Genomic DNA, 19,027 nt, shown 5'->3' with positions numbered 1-19,027 from the left:
CCCGCGTCGGGCTCTGGGCTGATGGCTCAGAGCCTGGAGCCTGCTTCCGATTCTGTGTCTCCCTCTCTCTCTGCCCCTCCCCCGTTCATGCTCTGTCTCTCTCTGTCTCAAAAATAAATAAAAAATGTTAAAAAAAAAAAAATGGGCAGAGCACTTGAACAGACATTTCTCCAAAGAAGACATCCAGATGGCCCACAGACACATGAAAAGATGCCCAACATCACTCATCGGCAGGGAAATAAATATGAAAACTACAATGAAATGCCTTGTGGGAATGGCTGAAATCAACAACACAAGAAACAACAGGTGTTGGCGACCATGTAGAGCAAAGGGGGCCCTCGCGCACTGTCGGTGGAGACACCAACTGGTGCAGCCACCGTGGGAAACAGCATGGAGAGTCCTCAAAATATTAAAACTAGAAATACCATATGATCCAGCAAATCCACACCTCAGTATTCATCCAGAGAAAATGAAAACACTAATTCGAAAAGATATATGCGCTCCCCTGTTCATCACAGCATTATTTACAATCGCCAAGACATGGAAAGCAGCTCTTTCTGCCCATGGATCCTATCCCAGTGCGTTAATAAAACCACGTGTTTGCACTGAAAAAAAAAAAAAGAAAATATATGGAAACAACATGTCCGTCAACAGATGAATGGATGAACAGAATGTGTTATATATATAATCCAAAACCACTCAGCCACATAAAAGAATGAAACTTTGGGGTGCCTGGGTGGCTCAGTCAGTTAAGACTGACTTCGGCTCAGGTCATGATCTCACGGTTCGTGAGTTTGAGCCCCAGGTCAGGCTCTGTGCTAACAGGGCAGAGCCTGGTTGGGATTCTCTGTCTCCCTCTCTCCCTGCTCCTCCCCCACTCAAGCGCAGTCTCTCTCTCTCTCTCTCTCTCTCAAAAATAAATAAACATTAAAAAAATACAAATAAAACAGATTGTGTCTCCCTCTGTCTCTCTCCCCCTTCCAGGCTTGTGCACCAGCTCTCTCTCTCTCTTTTTCTCTCTCTCTCTCCCCTCTCTCAAAAATAAATAAACATTAAAAAAAAAAAAGAATGGAATTTTGCGACACGTTTGCAACGAATGAATGGCTCCAGAGGGTATTAGGCTAAGTGAAATAAATCAGTTAGACAAAGACAAATACCACGTGATTCCACTTATAGGTGGGGTGGAATCTAAAAGACAAAACAAAACAAGACCCAGATTGATACATACAGATTGGTGGTTGCCAGAGGGGGAGGGACATGGGGGAATGGCTGAAGGGAATTAAGAAGTACAAACTTCCAGTTATAAAGTAAATAAGTGATGGGGATGTAATGTACACCACGGAAACTGTAGTGGACAAAATTGTAGCAATTTTGTGTGGTGACCAATGGTAACTAGGTTTACTGAGGTGGTGATTCCACACTGCATACAAAGGTTCAATCACTATGTTGCACACCTGAAACTTACTAACATAATATTGTACTTCAGTAAAACAAAATAAAGAACCAAAGAGCAAGGAGGGGCGGAGCAGGAAGGAAGGACATCTAGGCAGGGCAGGATCACAGCCTGGGACTGAGGGAAAATGGCACCTTCCAAGTTCATGGGTTCAAAACCAGACAGCATCTGGAGGAAACGGTACAGAGGAATCCACAGCACCCAGTGCAAACTGGGAATGAGCAAAGCTTCCCGGGGAGTCAGCCCGAGACCTGATGCTGTCCCCGCACTGGCCCAAATCACCTCCTCTCTTCAAGCCTTCCAGCCTTCCTGGCCACCTTGTCCAGGAAGCTTCCTCTAATGGTTCCAGGGCCGGTGGCTTCTCTCTCTCTCTCATGTCCTGGAGTGCTGGGTACCACACTGGGCACCTTTTAACTTCCAAGGGCTCCTTTTAACATCACACCCTCTACGCCAGGCAAGATGGCTGTGCCCATTTTGCAGATTCAGAAAGTGAGTCTGCAGCCCAGAGTGTCTGGACCCCTCCAGGCAGCTCTGTGGGCCAGGATATGTCTCCCAGCCTTCTCCACCTGGGGCCAGGTGCTCTTATAAGGGCAAGGCAGGGGACAGCCAGGGAAAGGGAAGGAAATGGAGCCCTGCCTCAGCCCTGCGGTGGGAACAGCCAAGACACTTGCCCTCTAGGGAGACACAGGACCAGATAATCACCAAGACCCCCCTGAGCGCCCCCAAGCAGTTCACAGGTGTTGGAGAGGATTCCGCCACACGTAAGACCACAACAGTGCTGGGTTATTGTTCGTCTCACAGCCGAAAACCACGAAAGTCACAAACCCACCCAGGGGTCTCGAGCCCATGAACCCCCAGCCACAACAGAGTACAGCCATGCACTAACCACTCAACAACACCCGGTGTCTGAGAGCTTTAAACGTAGTAAGATGGATATTTCCATAGTCTTGGAGCGGGGCAGGAAGACACCAAAGGGAAAACTCTAAAGAAAAAAAAAAAAAAAAAAAAGCCAATCCATGTGAACGCATTAAAAAAAAAAAAAAAGCTGCTGGGATAGCAAAAGACAAATTGTGAAGGAGAAAAATATGCGCAACATGTAGGACAAAGAGTTAAAAGCCTCCTATACAAAGAACTCCAACAATCAACAAGCGGACGACCATCCGAAGAGAAAAACAGAAGAAATTAAAATGTCCAATCAAACGTTGGAAACAATCATCCAAAATCTGCAAATTAAACACAGTGAACTAGTACGTGTCACGTGGCCGGCCGGTCTGATTAAAAGGTTTGCCAACCCCAGCTGTAGGCGAGGGCGTGGGAAACCGGGACCTGGACATTTCTTGGGAGGGAGGGGAGCAAGTCCACCCTGCTGGACTCCGGCCTGGTGCCGTGGCCGTGACTTGGTGGCACGCAGTGAAAGCTGTTGGGCAGGGGCGGGCCCTTTAACCTGCAATCCCCAGGGAAGGGCTGAGCACCCCAGGTCTAGAAGGAGTCACCGGCTGGAATGACGGCGACTACGCTGGTAAAAATGACTTCGCAGGACCCTAAATGACAGCGAAGGGCGGCCACCGTGCGTTAAGCTATAAAATACAGGACAGAACGGGCAAATGGGGTTCTTCGGTATAAGCTCTGTTTAAAAAAAAAGTGTCTCTCTCGTTGCACATTTGCTTCCTTCGAGGCGCTCAGTCGGCCCTAAACTCCCTGAGCTCAGCGGCCTCTGCGGACCCAGGAGGTCTGCCTTCGCGGGCAGGACGGCGCATCCCGCACACGGAGGGTCCCCGGGGGCGGACCCCTGCCCCACCACGTCGCCGCGCCCCAAGTTCACGCCCGGTGTGCCCCCCCCACCTCACCCCCCGGCGAGTGGCTTGCGTCCCACAGCCGGCACGCAACAGTCGAGACGCGCTTCCCAGGCACGCGGATCCGGGCTCGGGTCCTCGGATCCTGGACCCCAGGACGGAGGCAGACACGCAGGGGAGTTTCAGACCCGGGCAGGGGGACTGTCGGGGACCCGGGGCAGGGACCCTTGGAGGAGGAGGAGAGGTGGCGCTCCCACCCTCCCCGAAGCAGGGGCGGAGGAGTGCGCGCCGAGCACCGGGGCCGGCGCAGGAGCAACCCCGGGGCTCCGCTGGCCCGCGCCGTCTGACCGCCACGCGGGGCTGTCCCCACCCCGCGGCAGGGGCCGAGCTGCGCTCACCGAGCATCTCTTTGCGCCGCTGCGTGTGCGGCTGGTCGGTGTAGACCCACTCGAAATCCGTGCGACCCGCGCAGTTGCCCATGGTGGGGCCCGGAGCGCAGCACGGAGCGCGGCGCGCCGCTCCGCTCCCTTCCACCTGTCTGCCCGCCGGCGCCGCGGCGCGGGGACCTGACGGCCGCTCGAGGCGGGGCGGGGCCGGGGGCGGGGCCGGGGCGCCTCGGGAGGCGCGAGGGGGCGGGCACCGCGGGGCTGGGGCGCCGCCCCGAGCCGAGCCCGGGTTACCTCGGCTCTAAATGGGACTATCCGCGCGCCACCCGCGGGAGTCCCGGCCGCCAGGATGTGCGGGGACCTTCCGATGCGCTCGCTTCCGCCGCCCCCCCACCCCCGCCTAGCTCGCCCCGGACGGGTCGTCCGGTTTCATGCAGGCCCCGCCCCGCGGAGCGCCAGCTCTCCCCGTGGCCCAGACGCACCGGCGCTCCCGCCGCCCCTGCCCCCACCGACGAGCCTGTGACAGCGCCCCCTCCCGGTGGGGCCGGGGGTCAGGAGACGAGAGCTTAAATGGAAGGGACAGTGCGAGTCAAAGGAAGGTGGTCGGGAAAGACACAGCGATTCTCCCTCGCCTACCGATTCCCTACCCAGCCCTTTCACGCAGTAATGCAGTGGGCAGACGATGTGTCTGTGACAACCTCTTTCGGGTGAGTCAGCCCCACCCCTGCCTTCAGGAAAATTGAGGGACACAGGGACACAGGCACGGAAGAGGCCTATTATGACTCAGGGTGATACATGCCATGACACAGGTAGGGGTAGCTAGCCAGGGTCCAGAAGAGGGGTCTTTTGCATTGGGCCTTAGAGGATGAGTAGGAGTCAACAGCCAGAAAAGGGGAAGGGCACTGGTGGTGGCAGGAACAGCAGGTGCAAAGGCCCAGGGGCCCGGAAGAACCCGGACATTGTTAAAACAGAGGGTCCAGTGCTTGGTGGCTGGGGGACACAGGGCTCTTCCTTTTCACCTTTTCAGGGATTCTGCTGTCTTCTTCCTCTCGCTCCCTCGGAACTTTGGAGGGAGTGCCGGTTGACCTGAGGACCAGGGCCTGGCCTGGCCTGGGAGCTGCCGGGGTAGCAGACTGGCCTGGCAGCTGAAGGTGCCACAAGGCGGGGAGGTGCTAATGGTGGGATTCCCTCCAGCCTCCTGGAAGTCCACGGCCCAGGCTTGTGGTACAGTTGGCAGACCTCCCTCAGCCCAGGGCCAAAGGCAGTCCTGGCATGAGCTGGAAAGGAAAGCAATGGTGCAGGGTCCAGGTGTGCGAAAGTGAGCCGGCACAGAGGTTGGGTTCCCAGTCCAGCAGGAAGACCGTCGGAGCTGCCCTTGCGCACCGACCGGGGGCACCCGGCCCAGCTTGCACGCCCTCGAAGGCAGAACTCCCCGCTCCCCACGGCAACCTGTTCTTTTTTCAGCCAGAGGGACCCTCCCACCAGCTGGCCCTTTACCGATGAGTAAACCGAGGCTCAGAGCTGAAGAGGGCCTTGCCTAAGTACACAAAAACAAGCAGCAAAGCAGGGACAGGCCCCTGATCTTTGACAACATCAGAGTGTTAGCCCCCGTGTCGCGCTCGGGGAGATCTGAGTCCCGGCTCTGCCCTGTGGGACACCGTGAGGCCTGCCGGCTGCCTCCACCCTGCGGCACGGATCAGAAAACTTCATTCATACATCTGGCCCAGGACTCAACCCGTGCAGACGAAACTAGCCCAGTGTCCCCACTTGACAGATGAGCAGACTTAAGCCAAGGTGGAGACAAGTCGAAGGGCACCTGGACAGAGACTTGAGAGCATGACTCCCAATCTGATGTCCTGGCCAAGTAATTCCCAAGTCCCCGAGGCCAGCCTGACCCACAGAAACTGCCTTCAAGATGGTGAAGTAACCTCCCCGTCATGCCCCTGGTCCTAGCGATGAAAGAGAGTACATATTCGTCTGTAACGGGGTGTCCTGGGTGGGATCCCGGACCAGAAGAGGGGCATTAGGTAAAAACTTAGAGAATCTGAATAAACTATGGGCTCCAGTTAATAATAATGGATCAGGGGGCACCTCGGTGGCCCAGTCGGGTAAGCATCGGACTCCTGATTTTAGCTCAGGTCATGATCTCATGGTTCATGAACTCAAGCCCCACATTGGGCTCTGCACTGACGGTGTGGAGTCTGCTTGGGATTCTCTCTCTCTCTCTCTCTCTCTCTCTCTCTCTCTCTGCCCCTCCCCCACTTGCTCTCTCTTTCAAAATAAATAAACTTCAAAAAAATAGTAACGTTATCAGTACTGATTCTTGAATTATAACAAACACATCATACTCTTACAAGATCTTAAAATAAAGGATATCGGGCGTGGAAGCTATGTGAATTCTTGACAGTATGCTCCCATTATTTCAATAAATCATAAAGTTTATTTTATTTTATTTTTTATTTTTATTTATTTTTGTTTCAATGTTTATTTATTTTTGGGACAGAGAGAGACAGAGCATGAACGGGGGAGGGGCAGAGAGAGAGGGAGACACAGAATCGGAAACAGGCTCCAGGCTCTGAGCCGTCAGCCCAGAGCCCGACGCGGGGCTCGAACTCCCGGACCGCGAGATCGTGACCTGGCTGAAGTCGGACGCTCAACCGACTGCGCCACCCAGGCGCCCCATAAAGTTTATTTTAAAATGAAGTTTATTCTTCGAAAATCCTCACGATGTATGGTCTATGTAGCCACTCTCCTGTGACTTCTCCATAACCTTCCCCGCCCCCGTTGCCCTGGGAGGGGCAGCAGCCGCGGTGGGGGGCTCTCCGACTCTCAGGAGGGACCGGGGTGCCCTCCACTGCCTGTGAGGAGCTGAGGGTACCTACCCCCCTCCGAAGCCTTAGCTGTACTGTTTGCCATCCCAACACAAAGCCCGATTCTGCCGTGCACCTTTGCAGAGAACAGGCCAGAATGCATTCCTCAGGGCGGCCCTTCCCACCCCTGCCCAAAGCCAGGAGGCTAACAGCCCGTGAGTCACAGTCTGCTGACAAGGACTTCCCTCCCTTCGTGAAGGAAGGGCAACCATCCCCAAGAAAGGGAAGAACTCCCCACCTGGGAAAACAGAGCTATTGGAAAAGCAGAACCAGACGGAGAAACGACGATACTTTTTGCAGGAGGCACAAAAGGCTACTGCCATTTCACCCATGAAGTAAATAAATAAATAAACCAGAGATGGACACATATAGCTCGCTGGTTTACAAGAAAAGAGTCTTGAGGGCGCCTGGGTGGCCCTGTGGGTTGGGTGTCTGACTCTTGATTTGGGCTCAGGTCATGATGTTACAGTTGTAAGATCAGGTCATGATCTCATGGCTGTAAGATCAAGCCCTGCATGGAGCTCTGCGCTTGGGATTCTCTTTCTCCCTCTCTGTCACTCCCCAGCTCCCACGTGCTCTCTCTCTCTCTCTCTCAGAATAAATAAACTTAAAAAAAAGTTTTAATAAAATAAAAAACTAAAAGAAAACCCTCCATTGAAATAGAAGTACATGAAAGAAAACAGACATGAAGGCAGGTACAGAATCCAAAAATCTGTCTCAAGAGATTTCTAGGATAGAGCAATGGGGGAGGTGTGACACTTGTGCCTCCATAGTCTTATTTTCCTCGTAGAAGTCATCTGTCGCTGGAATTATAATTTAATTATGTGTGAGGATGACTATCCCTCTCTGACATAAAGCTTTATAGCATGTACTTACTTACCTGATTATTGTCTGTCTCCTCCCATAGAGTGTCTGCTCTCTTGGGTTCACCCCTGGTAACCCTAACGCCTAGAATATGGATGCCCTTAATAACAATTTACTAAATGAAACTCAACACCCAAAAAACAAATAATCCAGTGAACCAATGGGCAAAAGACATGAATAGACACTTCTCCAAAGAAGACATCCAGAGGGCCAACGGACAAAAAGATGCTCCACGTCACTCATCATCAGGGAAATACAAAGCAAAACCACGAGGAGATACCACCTCACACCTGTCAGAATGGCCAACATGAACAACTCAAGGCAACAACAGATGTTGGCGAGGATGAGAGGAGCCCTTCTGCATTGTTGGCGGGAACACAAGCTCCTGCAGCCACTCTGGAAAACAGGATGGAGGGTCCTCAAAAAGCTAAAAACATGGGGCGCCTGGGTGGCGCAGTCGGTTAAGCGTCCGACTTCAGCCAGGTCACGATCTCGCGGTCCGGGAGTTCGAGCCCCGCGTCGGGCTCTGGGCTGATGGCTCGGAGCCTGGAGCCTGCTTCCGATTCTGTGTCTCCCTCTCTCTCTGCCCCTCCCCCGTTCATGCTCTGTCTCTCTCTGTCCCAAAAAAAATAAATAAACGTTGAAAAAAAAAATTAAAAAAAAAAAAAAAAGCTAAAAACAGAACCACCATACGACCTATGTGGAATTTAAGAAACACTACAGTTGAACATAGGGGAAGGGAAGGAAAACTAAGATAAAAACAGAGAGGGAGGCAAACCATAAGAGACTCTTAAATACAGAGAACAGACTGAGGGCTGCTGGGGGGGGGGGTTGGGGGATGGGCTAAATGAGTGACGGGCCTTGAGGAGGACACGTGTTCGGATGAGCACTGGGGGTTGCATGCAAATGATGAATCATTAAATTCTATTCCTGAAAAAAATAGTAAATAATGCAAAAAAATACACACACACACAAGCGAACTAGCCCACTACTTGGTTCTGAAGCTAAAAATAGTAAAATAATAAAATGTATTTAGAATAAAAAAATAATTTACTAAGTGAAAGGATGCATGAATCACGTCAAACAAGAAATAAATGGGGTTTCCTAAGGTCAGAAGTAAGACGCGGGTCTCACGACCTGAACCCAAGTCGGACACTCAACCGACTGAGCCACCCAGGCGCCCCATGTGCCGTAATATCTCTTAAAGCACCACACGCACCTGCCTCTGATCCAGGAATTTCACTGCTGGGCACAGAGCCCAAAGAAACAAAAATATATATCCACCAAAGGCACGTGTAGGAATATTCATAACAGCTTTATTGGTAAAAGCCCAATCCTGGAGAGAATCCCAACCTCCAAGCACAGCGAATGGATAGACAGACTTCCCACGGTCATCCACACACTGGAATAAAACAGGAAATGCTATGCATGCACCAACACGGTGTACCATCCGTGCATTTTGATTTTCTGTATTTCTTTTCTTTCTTTCTTTCTTTTTTTTTTTTTTTTTTTTAGGTTATCTCTACATCCAAGGTTGGGGCTCGAACTCCCGACCCCAAGATCAAGAGTTGCGTGCTCTTCTGACCGAGCCAGCCAGACGCTCCTGATTTTCTGTATTTCTGGTGCTGACATCTGCAGACCCTGAAGAGACTGCCCCTCCCGGGGACTAACCCGTTCCTGGCGATGGTAAACGCCGGGCAAACTAACCCATCCAGAGCTCATGCGGGCCACCTCCTCCTCCTCCACACGTCCAAGGACGACTGGAATAAAATGATTCAGGCTGACCAGTCCTAAACCTGTTTACCCTGCCTCACCACACCTTCCAGTGGAAACCACATTCAAGGCTCCTGGCCTCTCTGCCCCAGCCTCCGGGGTGGCCCTGTGACCTAAGGTGTGCGCCCTCCTCCCTGGAACTGTACATAACAATGGCAGTTGTCTCCCGATCCGTGGGCCTAATAAAATTGGTGTGGTAAACAAGCAGCACAGCAAGCGGGAGGTCTGGCCTCAGTGGGGACTGACATGCCACCAGGACGCCAGGGGCTATTGACCCGCTGCACCAGGTGTGAGCTGCAGCCTGGGCCTGGGTGAAGCCTGCAGGTGCCCTCCCCCACCCCTGCCGCTGGCGCATTTGCCTGGGGTGGCCCCGGACTCCCACCCGGACCTCCTTAGGCTCTCGTCTGAGCCGTGACCTGCCTAGATTGCAGGGTTCCCGGGCACCCCTTTTCTTGGGGGACTAGCTGAGTGTATGGCCAGGCCAGAGTGCACAGCACGGACACCCTGCTCCCTGCCTTTCCGCCTGCCCAGCGGAGCACGTGGGTAACACCCGTGCGTAGAGCCACCCGTGAATTCAAACCACACACAGAGCCAAGGCAAGGGCAACCCGCTCGGGGACCACAGCACCCCACAGGTCCTGTGGGAAAGGCCGCGATGGTGCTGTTTGCCTGCGATAGTCCCAATTCCTCCCCTGACTTAGTGGGGGTAGGAGGGATCACACCCATGGAGAATCTGGAGGGAGGGAGGAGGGGGGGGAAGAGGACAGGCAGGAGGAGGGGGAGAGAAAGGGGGACGAGGGAAGAGGGGGAGAAGAAGGAACCAGGCCACTGGGCCCCTGTCCCCAATACCCAACATTACTAAAATTACTAACTCCACCCAATCTCTCCACCCAGGAGAGATTTTGCCCTTAGAGATTTGGCTGATAGGTTCTACTCGGCTCCCATTTCAGTGTGCCCTCAGCCCGTCTGCCTTCACCCCTGAAGTGACACACACCTTTTCCAGGCTACCCGGGGCGTCCACAGCCTTGGCTTCCCCCACCATCCTCGCAGACAAGACCTGGCCGGCACCCGCCTTCCTCCAGGAGCACAGGCATCAGACATTACATGGCTGGCATCTTCCTCTAGCGAGAGTCATCCGACACACCCCTTAAGGTCTTACAAATCCACATCTGTTAGTCCTTTTGGCAACACGTTCCTCATTTAGAAATTCTACCTAAATCTGGGGCACCTGGGTGGCTCAGTCGGTTGCACGGCAGACTTCGGCTCAGGGCATGATCTCACGGTCCGTGAGTTGGGGCCCCGTGTTGGGCTCACTGCCTTCGGTGCAGAGCCTGTTTGGGATCCTCTGTCCCCCTCTCTCTCTGACCCTCCCCCACTCACACTCTCTCTCTCTCTCTCTTCAAGATCAATTCTACGTGGGGCACCTGGGTGGCTCAGTCAGTTAAGCGTACGGCTTCAGTTCAGGTCATGATCTCGCGGTTCATGAGTTCGAGCCCCGCACTGGGCTCTGTGCTGATGGCTCAGAGCCTGGAGCCTGCTTTGGATTCTGTGTCTCCCTCCCCTGCTCTGTCTCTGTCTCTCTCAAAAATAAATAAACATGAAAAAAAATTTTTTTAACCTTTATTTTTGAGACAGAGAGAGACAGAGTGTGAATGGGGGAGGGTCAGAGAGAGGGAGATACAGAATCTGAAACAGGCTCCAGGCTCTGAGCTGTCAGCACACAGCCCGACGCGGGGCTCGAACTCACGGACTGCGAGATCATGACCTGAGCTGAAGTCGGACGCTTAACCGACTGAGCCACCCAGGCGCCCCGGAAAAAATTTTTTTAATAAAAATAAATTCTACCTAAATCTAACTGAGGCTACTACTTAGAATCAGCCCAGCTTCAGTGGGACCCCTCTGATGAAAGGCTCTAAGATCTGTCCAAAGTGAGTCAACAGGCTCCCGCCATGCCTCGGTGACACCTTCACCCCTTCACTGCAGAGGTCTCACCCATCTCCTCTCCTGCCCCTGGGCATTCTGGACCGCCCAGGATGGCCATTAGGGCTTCTGATGCCCCAAATGCCCCAAGGGCTTCTGATGCAACAAATGCTCCTCTTTGCCTCTGGCTAAACACTGTTAAAAACAAACTTGCTGGCTACATACTGGGCTTTCCTGCTAATAGAGGTGCTCACAGACGCTGAGCCTAGGACCCTCCAAATGCAGCTACCTCTTTGCTTGGGTCATGGAAGCGGCACCCCACGAGCTCAGCACGGCTGATGAGGCCTCCCTCGACAGGAAGGAGCCAAACCTGGGCCCTCTGGCATATTCCACCCGGCCTTCCCTGTCCTCAGTCCCTGGCCAAACGCCATGTGCTCCTCCCAGGGGGGAGGTCACCCCTCCCCCGGCCCCTTGGCTCACCAGGAGCCTCCCATTAACTGAATGAACACCAATGAGAGTGTGAATTGCACCGCCCACCATCATAAAAATGACAGCGCTCATTGGAACATGGCTGCTTTTCATCTCTTAGGGTGTCCCAGACAAAGGACAGGACCCAATGTCAACATACTTGGCCAGACTTCCGGCAGTCATCTCTGCACTGGTGCCCTGGCCAACAACCGGTCCTTCTGCGCGTTGATTACACACTGTTGGGCCACTGACTGACGGTGAAGAACTCTGGGAATCTCTTGCTTCACAGATACCCAAAATGTAAACCCAAATCCCCCCCCATATCCTAAAGCCACAGAACAAGGTCTGGCCAGCCCACTCCCATCCCCTCTGGAGTTACAGACAGGTAGTCACCAGGTACCCATTTCACTTCTCAACGTACACAGTGCTGGGCTCTTGGAAGAGGCCCTCAGTAGAACTTTCCTGTCCATGAGGGGCGCCAGAGAAGTTACCTGAGAGACATAATGGTTTCCTCAAATGTTTTCTTTTCAAATTCCAATCCAGCAAATCGACCCCTAACAAGGCCTCTGTCTTGCCCCAGGCCTTAAACTCTCTTAATTCAAGGTCCTTGGCCAATTCAAAACTCAATGTGGAGTTTAAAAAATCTTCTACTCACCCTTTCCTACATTTAAAGGGGGATTCGTCTCCCCTGGATGGACATAAAGACTCATTATGTATTATATATAGACCTGTAATAACGGCTCCCCCTATCTTTATAAATTTCCAACCTTGCCCCCATCCCAGAAGGACTGGGGGCCAGAGCGAGGACACCTATTCTCCTGGACCCATTAACCCCAGACTGTCCCATGGGCCAGGCGGCTGCTCATCTGATAGGGGGCCCATCCGAGCCTGATTCATACACTCACACACACGCATGGAATAAACACAACACCTGTCAAGTGCAACCACACCCTTTCTGTGGACTACCGGTGTCACTACTCTCTGTCTGGGCGCTTTCATTGGTTTGTGATCAAAGGCCCAAACCCTCCCAGTGACCCATTGTTTCAACCAGGTATCGGGTTTGCTTAATCCAAGCGCCACAAAGACCTCACCACTCTACCACCAACCAAACCGACAACTGAAGCAAAGGGCCCGTAGTCATCGGCCAGATCGTAGGGCCTTCGGTCAGACTCGCACTGCAGCCCCAGCTCAGCCTTGTCATAACACCCCAGGGCCACAAGAACAGCACCCTCCTCTCCCCGCGTGGGGACCTGCTTGGAAAGCACAGCCCAGGCCCACATTTCAGACGACATCTCCGTGGTCCAGAAGCTGGAGATCACTGGGACAACTTCGCGCAGACGCTTGAACCTCTGCCCGCGGACCGCCCCCGCTAGGGCGCCAAGTGGACACGGACCCTGCCTGCTTATCTTCCTTTGAGATTAGGAATTCTACTGTGTTTCCGAGCTTGCTGTCTGCTTAGCCAGGAAGCTACACACCTATGTGTACACGTGCCAACACTCCCACGCCTAAAGGCAAATCTGGCCAAGGTTACTACTGTCCCTGCCGGTCCACCGATTAGTGGAGACATTGCTTTCCCCAGGGGGCACCTGCCTCACACCAGTTAAACCCTGACCCCCCTGGGGAGAGGACTCCTCCTTCCCCCATCTCTGTCCCTTGTCCTACTACCCGCTCCAGCTTTTCACCAAGACCTCTGGCCCTGTGGTTCGCCCCATGACTGTGACCGCCCTTCTTCCTGATCACACGTGTCCCCCACGCAACTTCACACAGACTTTCCTAAACCAGCCGTTCAAGCCCCCAACAGCATAACTGCTGCACCTACCACCTTGACCCTCGAAACACACACCAAGGTGGTATTCTTGAAAGAGAACAAAATGAACACACACACACACACACACACACACGCAGGAAAACCTTGGGCTGGGAGTAACTTGTCCCGTAGGGTTCCGCAAGACGAGCAAACATTGCTAACAAATTTTAGCTTGATAAACGCGCCAGGTCTTGCAATGAAACTGGTACGTGATGCCAAAGCCTCAGAGGGCCAATTGCACTAATCATTTATTTTCCGTAATTCTGATGTTACGATATCTCGTTGGTCTTGAAGAGCCTGCCCTTCTCAGGGCTAGCCAGTTCTTAGAGATAGTAAATGACTAGCCTCTAAGTGTGACTTTCACGTACAAAGGTATCTATTCAGAGCCCACGCATCACAATAGGAAGGAATAACAAAGTTGGAGGACTCATAGGACTAGATTTCTTTTTTTTTTTTTAATGTTTACTTATTTAATTTTGAGAGAGAGAGAGAGAGAGTGAGCACAGGCCCACACACCCAAGCAGGGGAGAGGCAGAGAGAGAATTCCAAGCAGGCCACGCTGTCAGCCCAGGGCCCGACGTAGGGCTTGATCCCACAAACTGAGATCAGGACCTGAGCCAAAACCGAGAGTTGGACACTTAACCAACTGGGCTACCCAGGCACCCCTCATAACTATGATTTCTAGACTTAACTACAAGACAATGTGCCCTGGTGAGACAACAGACACATAGATCAATGGGACATAATAGAAAGCCAAGAAATAGACCCACACAAATTTAGTCAACTGATCTTGGAATGTGAGAGGTAAGTGAGATGATTTCTTACCAGAAATACCAAATAAAAGCTGTGCTGCCTAGTTGTAAACGGTAGGTTTACAACCTGTTGGGAATATGTACCCAACACCCCACTGCCACAATGGAGTCCCAAACCCTTAGACACTTCACTTCCTGATTCCTCTGCCCCTCTCCATTTCATGAGCTTATTTTTTGAAGGCTTTGCAATGAGCATGCGCCAAAGACCTGAAGTCCCTGCGTCGCCTCAAGGAATGTACAGTGGTTCCAATCAGACTACTTTTTGCCTTACATGGGCATAGGCGACTTCAGGGCAAAGCTGTAACCTCTGTAGTGCTCAGCCAATAAGGGACCAGGGGAGGGACTTACCTCTTCAGTGCTCAGCCAGTGAGGAGCCAGGGGAGGGGCTTACCTCTGTAGTGCTCAGCCAATGAGGAATCGGGGGAGGGGCTTCTTGCTAGGAGATAAATTGTCTGCTGTTACTGCCCCGAGTGAGCCTGTCCATCAGACACCTGCTTTTGCAAGAAGGTTGACTAAAGCCTCGCTTCACTGTGTCCAAGTCTCCACGTCCCTCCTTGGATCGGGTCTGTGGGCTCATTTCTCTCATTGGTCAACAGAGTAAGAGCAATTCAGTGCAAAAAAGGATAGTCTCCTCAGAAAATGGCGCTGCAACCGTTGGACGTCCATATGCAAAAGAATAAATGAACTGAGACACAGACCTCACACAGAAATGGACTCAAAATGGGGGCACTCAGTCATTAAAGCATGTGACTCTCAATCTTGGGGTTGTGAGTTCAAGCCCCACGTTGGGGGTAGAGATTACTTAAAAATAAGATCTTAAAAAAATATATACTCAAAATTGATCACAGACCTAAATGTAAAATACAAAATGTCAAAACTTCTTGAGGAAAACCTAAATGACTTTGGGTTTGGTGATGAGTTTTTTTTTTTTTTTAAGTTTACTTATTTATTTTTGAGAGACAGTGAGAGTGGGGAAGAGGCAGAGAGAGAGAAAAGGAGAGAGAGAATCCCAAGCAGGCTCTGCACTGTCAGCACAGAGCCCAACAGGAGGCTTAAGCTCACGAACTGTGAGATCGTGACCTGAGCCGAAACCAAGAGTTGGATGCTTAATTGACTGAGCCACTCAGGTGCCCCTTGGTGATGAGTTTTTAAACACAACACCAATGGTACAATCTATGAAAGAGAAAAAAAATACGGTTTAAACTTTATTAAAATGTGTACCTTTTAAAAAATTTTTTAAATGTTTACTTATTTTTAAGAGACAAAGCATGAATGGGGGAGGGGCAGAGATAAAGGGAAACACGGAATCTGAAGCAGGTTCCAGGCTCTGAGCTGTCAGCACAGAGTCCGGGGTTGGCTGGAACTCATGAACCATGAGATCATGATCTGAGCTGAAGTCAGATGCTTAACTGACTGAGCCACCCAGGTGCACCTAAAATTTATAACTTTTGTTCTGTAAAAGAAGGAGGAGACAAGCCACAGACTGGGAGAAAATACCTGCGAAACACAAATCTGAATCTAAAAGTCAACAGTAGACAAAGAACCCAATTAACAAGTGGGCAAAAGATCTGAACAGACACCTAGCCACAGGAGACATAGATGACAGATGAGTGTATGAAAAGACACTTCAACGTCATTTGTCATCAGGGAAATGCAAATTAGAGCAATAAAGGAGATACCTTTACACCTACCAGAATGGATGATATCCGGGACGCTGACAATACCAGATACTGACGAGGACTTGGAGTGACAGGGACGCTCATTCATCGCTGGGGATTACGCAATGGTGCGGCCACTTTGGAAGACAGTCTGGCAGTATCTTACAAAAGTAAACCACACAATCCAGCAGCTGTGTTCCTTGGTATTTGTTTACGCAAATGATGTGAAAACTTAGGCCCACACAAAACCTGAGTGTGCGTGTTCATAGCAACTTTATTTGTAGTTACCTAAAACCTGAAGCAACCAAGGTGCCCTTCGATAGGTGAATGGATACGCAAACTGTGGTCCACCTAGACAAGGGAATATCAATCTGAGATAAAAGGAAATGAGCTGGGGGTGCCTGTCTGGCTTGGTGGGTGGAGCGTGCGACTCTCGATCTTGGGGTCATGAGTTTGAGCCCCGTGTTAGGTGTAGAGATTATAAAAGAATAAATAAGTAAACCTTAAAAAAAAAAAAAGGAAATGAGCTAACACGTCACTAAAAGACACGGAAAAATCTTACATGCATACTGCTAAATGAAAGAAGCCAGTCTGTAAACACTAAGTACTGTATGATTCCAATGATATAACATACTAGAAAAGGTAAAGCTAGGGGCGCCTGGGTGGCGCAGTCGGTTAAGCGTCCGACTTCAGCCAGGTCGCGATCTCGCGGTCCGGGAGTTCGAGCCCCGCGTCGGGCTCTGTGCTGACAGCTCAGAGCCTGGAGCCTGCTTCCGATTCTGTGTCTCCCTCTCTCTCTCTCTGCCCCTCCGCCGTTCATGCTCTGTCTCTCTCTGTCCCAAAAATAAATAAATGTTGAAAAAGAAAAGAAAAGGTAAAGCTATAGAGACTATACAAACAGAACAGTAGTTTGCCAGGGGTGCTGGGGGGTGGTGAGGGTTGAACAGGTGCAACGCAAGGGAATCTTTTTTTTTTTTAATTTTTTTTCAACTTTTATTTATTTTTGGGACAGAGAGAGACAGAGCATGAACGGGGGAGGGGCAGAGAGAGAGGGAGACACAGAATCGGAAACAGGCTCCAGGCTCCGAGCCATCAGCCCAGAGCCTGAGGCGGGGCTCGAACTCACGGACCGCGAGATCGTGACCTGGCTGAAGTCGGACGCTTAACCGACTGCGCCACCCAGGCGCCCCGCAAGGGAATTTTTAAGGAGGGGAAATTATGGTGAAGGAGACAGCAACGGTGGATAGAAGACATTAGCATTTATTAAAACTCAAAGACCTTGGTATCACAGAGTGAATCTTCACGGACACAGTTTTTTTTTTAATGTTTCTTTATTTTTGAAAGAGAGAGAGAGAGACAAAGTGTGAGTGGGGGAGGAGCAGAGAGAGGGAGACACAGAATCTGAAGCAGGTTCCAGGCTCTGAGCTGTCAGCACAGAGCCCGACCCGGGGCTCGGATCCACGAACCACGAGATCAGGACCTGAGCTGAAACCAAGAGTCAGAGGCTCAAGGACTAAGCCACCCAGGCGCCCCTGTATGTTACACTTGAATTAAAAAGTGAACACAATATAACAATAACTGAAAAGCTGGGCATCACCATCTAGAAACACCGTATAGACATTTCTGGGCGCCCAAGAAGAGAAAAACCCCAAAGGCTTCCAAGAAGAAACAGAAAAGACATTACTTGCGAAAGAACAAGGCTCAGCTTGGCCACTGACCTCACCAGACACACTGTGGGCAGGAAGGCGGTGGAGCAGGGCCCCTGCCCCACTCGTGGGGCCCCGTGCCCCACTCCCACCGCAGCCTGGTCCACGCATGCGCATGTGCACACACGGCTGAACGCCCATCCCCACGCTTCCCTGTGTCCCCAAATTTCTTATCCCGCTCACCTGCCTCGTCTCCAGTTTCTCATGCCCAGGCAGCAGGCACTACCTCTGTACTCCTGGCACATAGCCCCTCGGTCATCAGCAGGGGTCAACAGGGAGAACCCGGCTGCTGCGGCCGGGAGCGCACTTGGGACCTTGTAGGAAGTTATCAGCTGCCCGGTGAAGCTCACCAGATCACCAGAGGTCTCCTCCATCGGGCCGGGGAGGTTGACCGGCAGACAGCCTGGCCCTCGGGTTTAATCCCTGACACCTCTTTGGTTATGTCATTTTCAGATGTGTGCCTTAAGGACAAAATAAAAACCGGTCGGAGAAGTCGGCCCCGTTTCGGGGTGGGGGGGGCGGTTTCAACTGCACACCACACACAAACACAAACGGGTGTCGACATCTGGCGCCTGGAACATGGTATCAGCCCTCTGGCAGGCATCAGCTCCAAGCCAGAAGTCAAGCCCTCCTCCAGATCCAGGCCGGGGCCACCCTGGGTTAACAGTGACAATTCTTGTCCTTCTGTGAGCTGGGAGTCCTCACTGTCCCGTTTCACCGTGGACGACACAGGCCCAGTTAGAAGCCTGTCTGGCTCATGAGCATTCCTCCAGGATATGGATGTCCACGGAGCTGGGGCTTCCAGATCCAAGCTCTAGAATGTTCATGGTTTCCAGGGCTGGCTCCCCAGCCCAGGCCCAGGTGTAACAGTGTGGCAGCCAGGCGCTGGAGCGGCCTGGGGTTGGCACACTGCAGACTCCGTCCCCTCCTGCCACCCGTCCGTGGGCCTCGTCAGGATTCACCTCCACAGGGCGGGCTCCCGGACCCGACGGTCTGCAGGGACCCGTTCAGATGGTGTGTGGGGTGCTGTCGGCCCCACCCAGTGGAAACGCTTTCCACGCTGAGGTCCGTGGAGCTGGTCCGGGGACAGAGGAGGCTGACGGTTGAAATGCTGGCAGGGAGGCAGGAAGACGCCGGGGTCCCCCCACCCGATGCACCAACTCACCGTGGAAGTCAGTGTCAACCACTCAGCCCCACGCATGGACCCTGTTGGGGTTCGGGTCACGGCCCCCTTGGAGTAGAGTGGGTTTGAAGAGGAAAACCCCCTGGAACTCAACAGAGTGGAGGGTAATGTGGGATTTCAGGCAGAGTGGGTGGGGCCCCACCTGTTCAGATGACCCTGGACATGGGAAAGGCCTCTCCTTAGGGGTCTCAGTTCAACGTGATTGCATTTGCAGGGGATAATCAATGTGTGTGGCTGACACAAATCCGGAGAGCCCCAAAGGCCTCAGGTATGTCCCTTACCAAGGTCAAGGGCCAGCCTCTGCGAGCCGCTGATCTCTGACTTCTCCCCTGGAC

General features: G+C 52.3%; 1 protein-coding gene across 2 annotated transcripts in view; it reads right to left on the bottom strand.

The window, feature by feature from the left end:
* Window positions 1-19,027, bottom strand: part of DEGS2 (delta 4-desaturase, sphingolipid 2) — a 71,432-nt gene that overhangs the window by 16,901 nt on the left and 35,504 nt on the right. Inside the window, exon 1 of one of the 2 annotated variants that reach the window (XM_047080117.1) lies at window positions 3,645-3,787. The exons of the other annotated variant lie outside the window; for it this stretch is intronic. Coding sequence (XP_046936073.1) covers window positions 3,645-3,726 — 82 coding nt within the window. The 5' untranslated portion in view covers window positions 3,727-3,787. Of the gene's footprint in view, window positions 1-3,644; window positions 3,788-19,027 lie in introns of those variants that run through there. 2 annotated transcript variants of the gene reach the window in all.

The sequence above is a fragment of the Lynx rufus genome, unplaced genomic scaffold (genome assembly GCF_022079265.1).
Source record: "Lynx rufus isolate CCGP_SWC_20201006 ecotype Redwood Valley unplaced genomic scaffold, mLynRuf1.p SCAF_17, whole genome shotgun sequence".
Classification (NCBI taxonomy): Eukaryota; Metazoa; Chordata; class Mammalia; order Carnivora; family Felidae; genus Lynx; species Lynx rufus.
The sequence above is the reverse complement of the archived record's forward strand: the minus strand, read 5'-3'. Positions and strand labels throughout refer to the sequence as shown.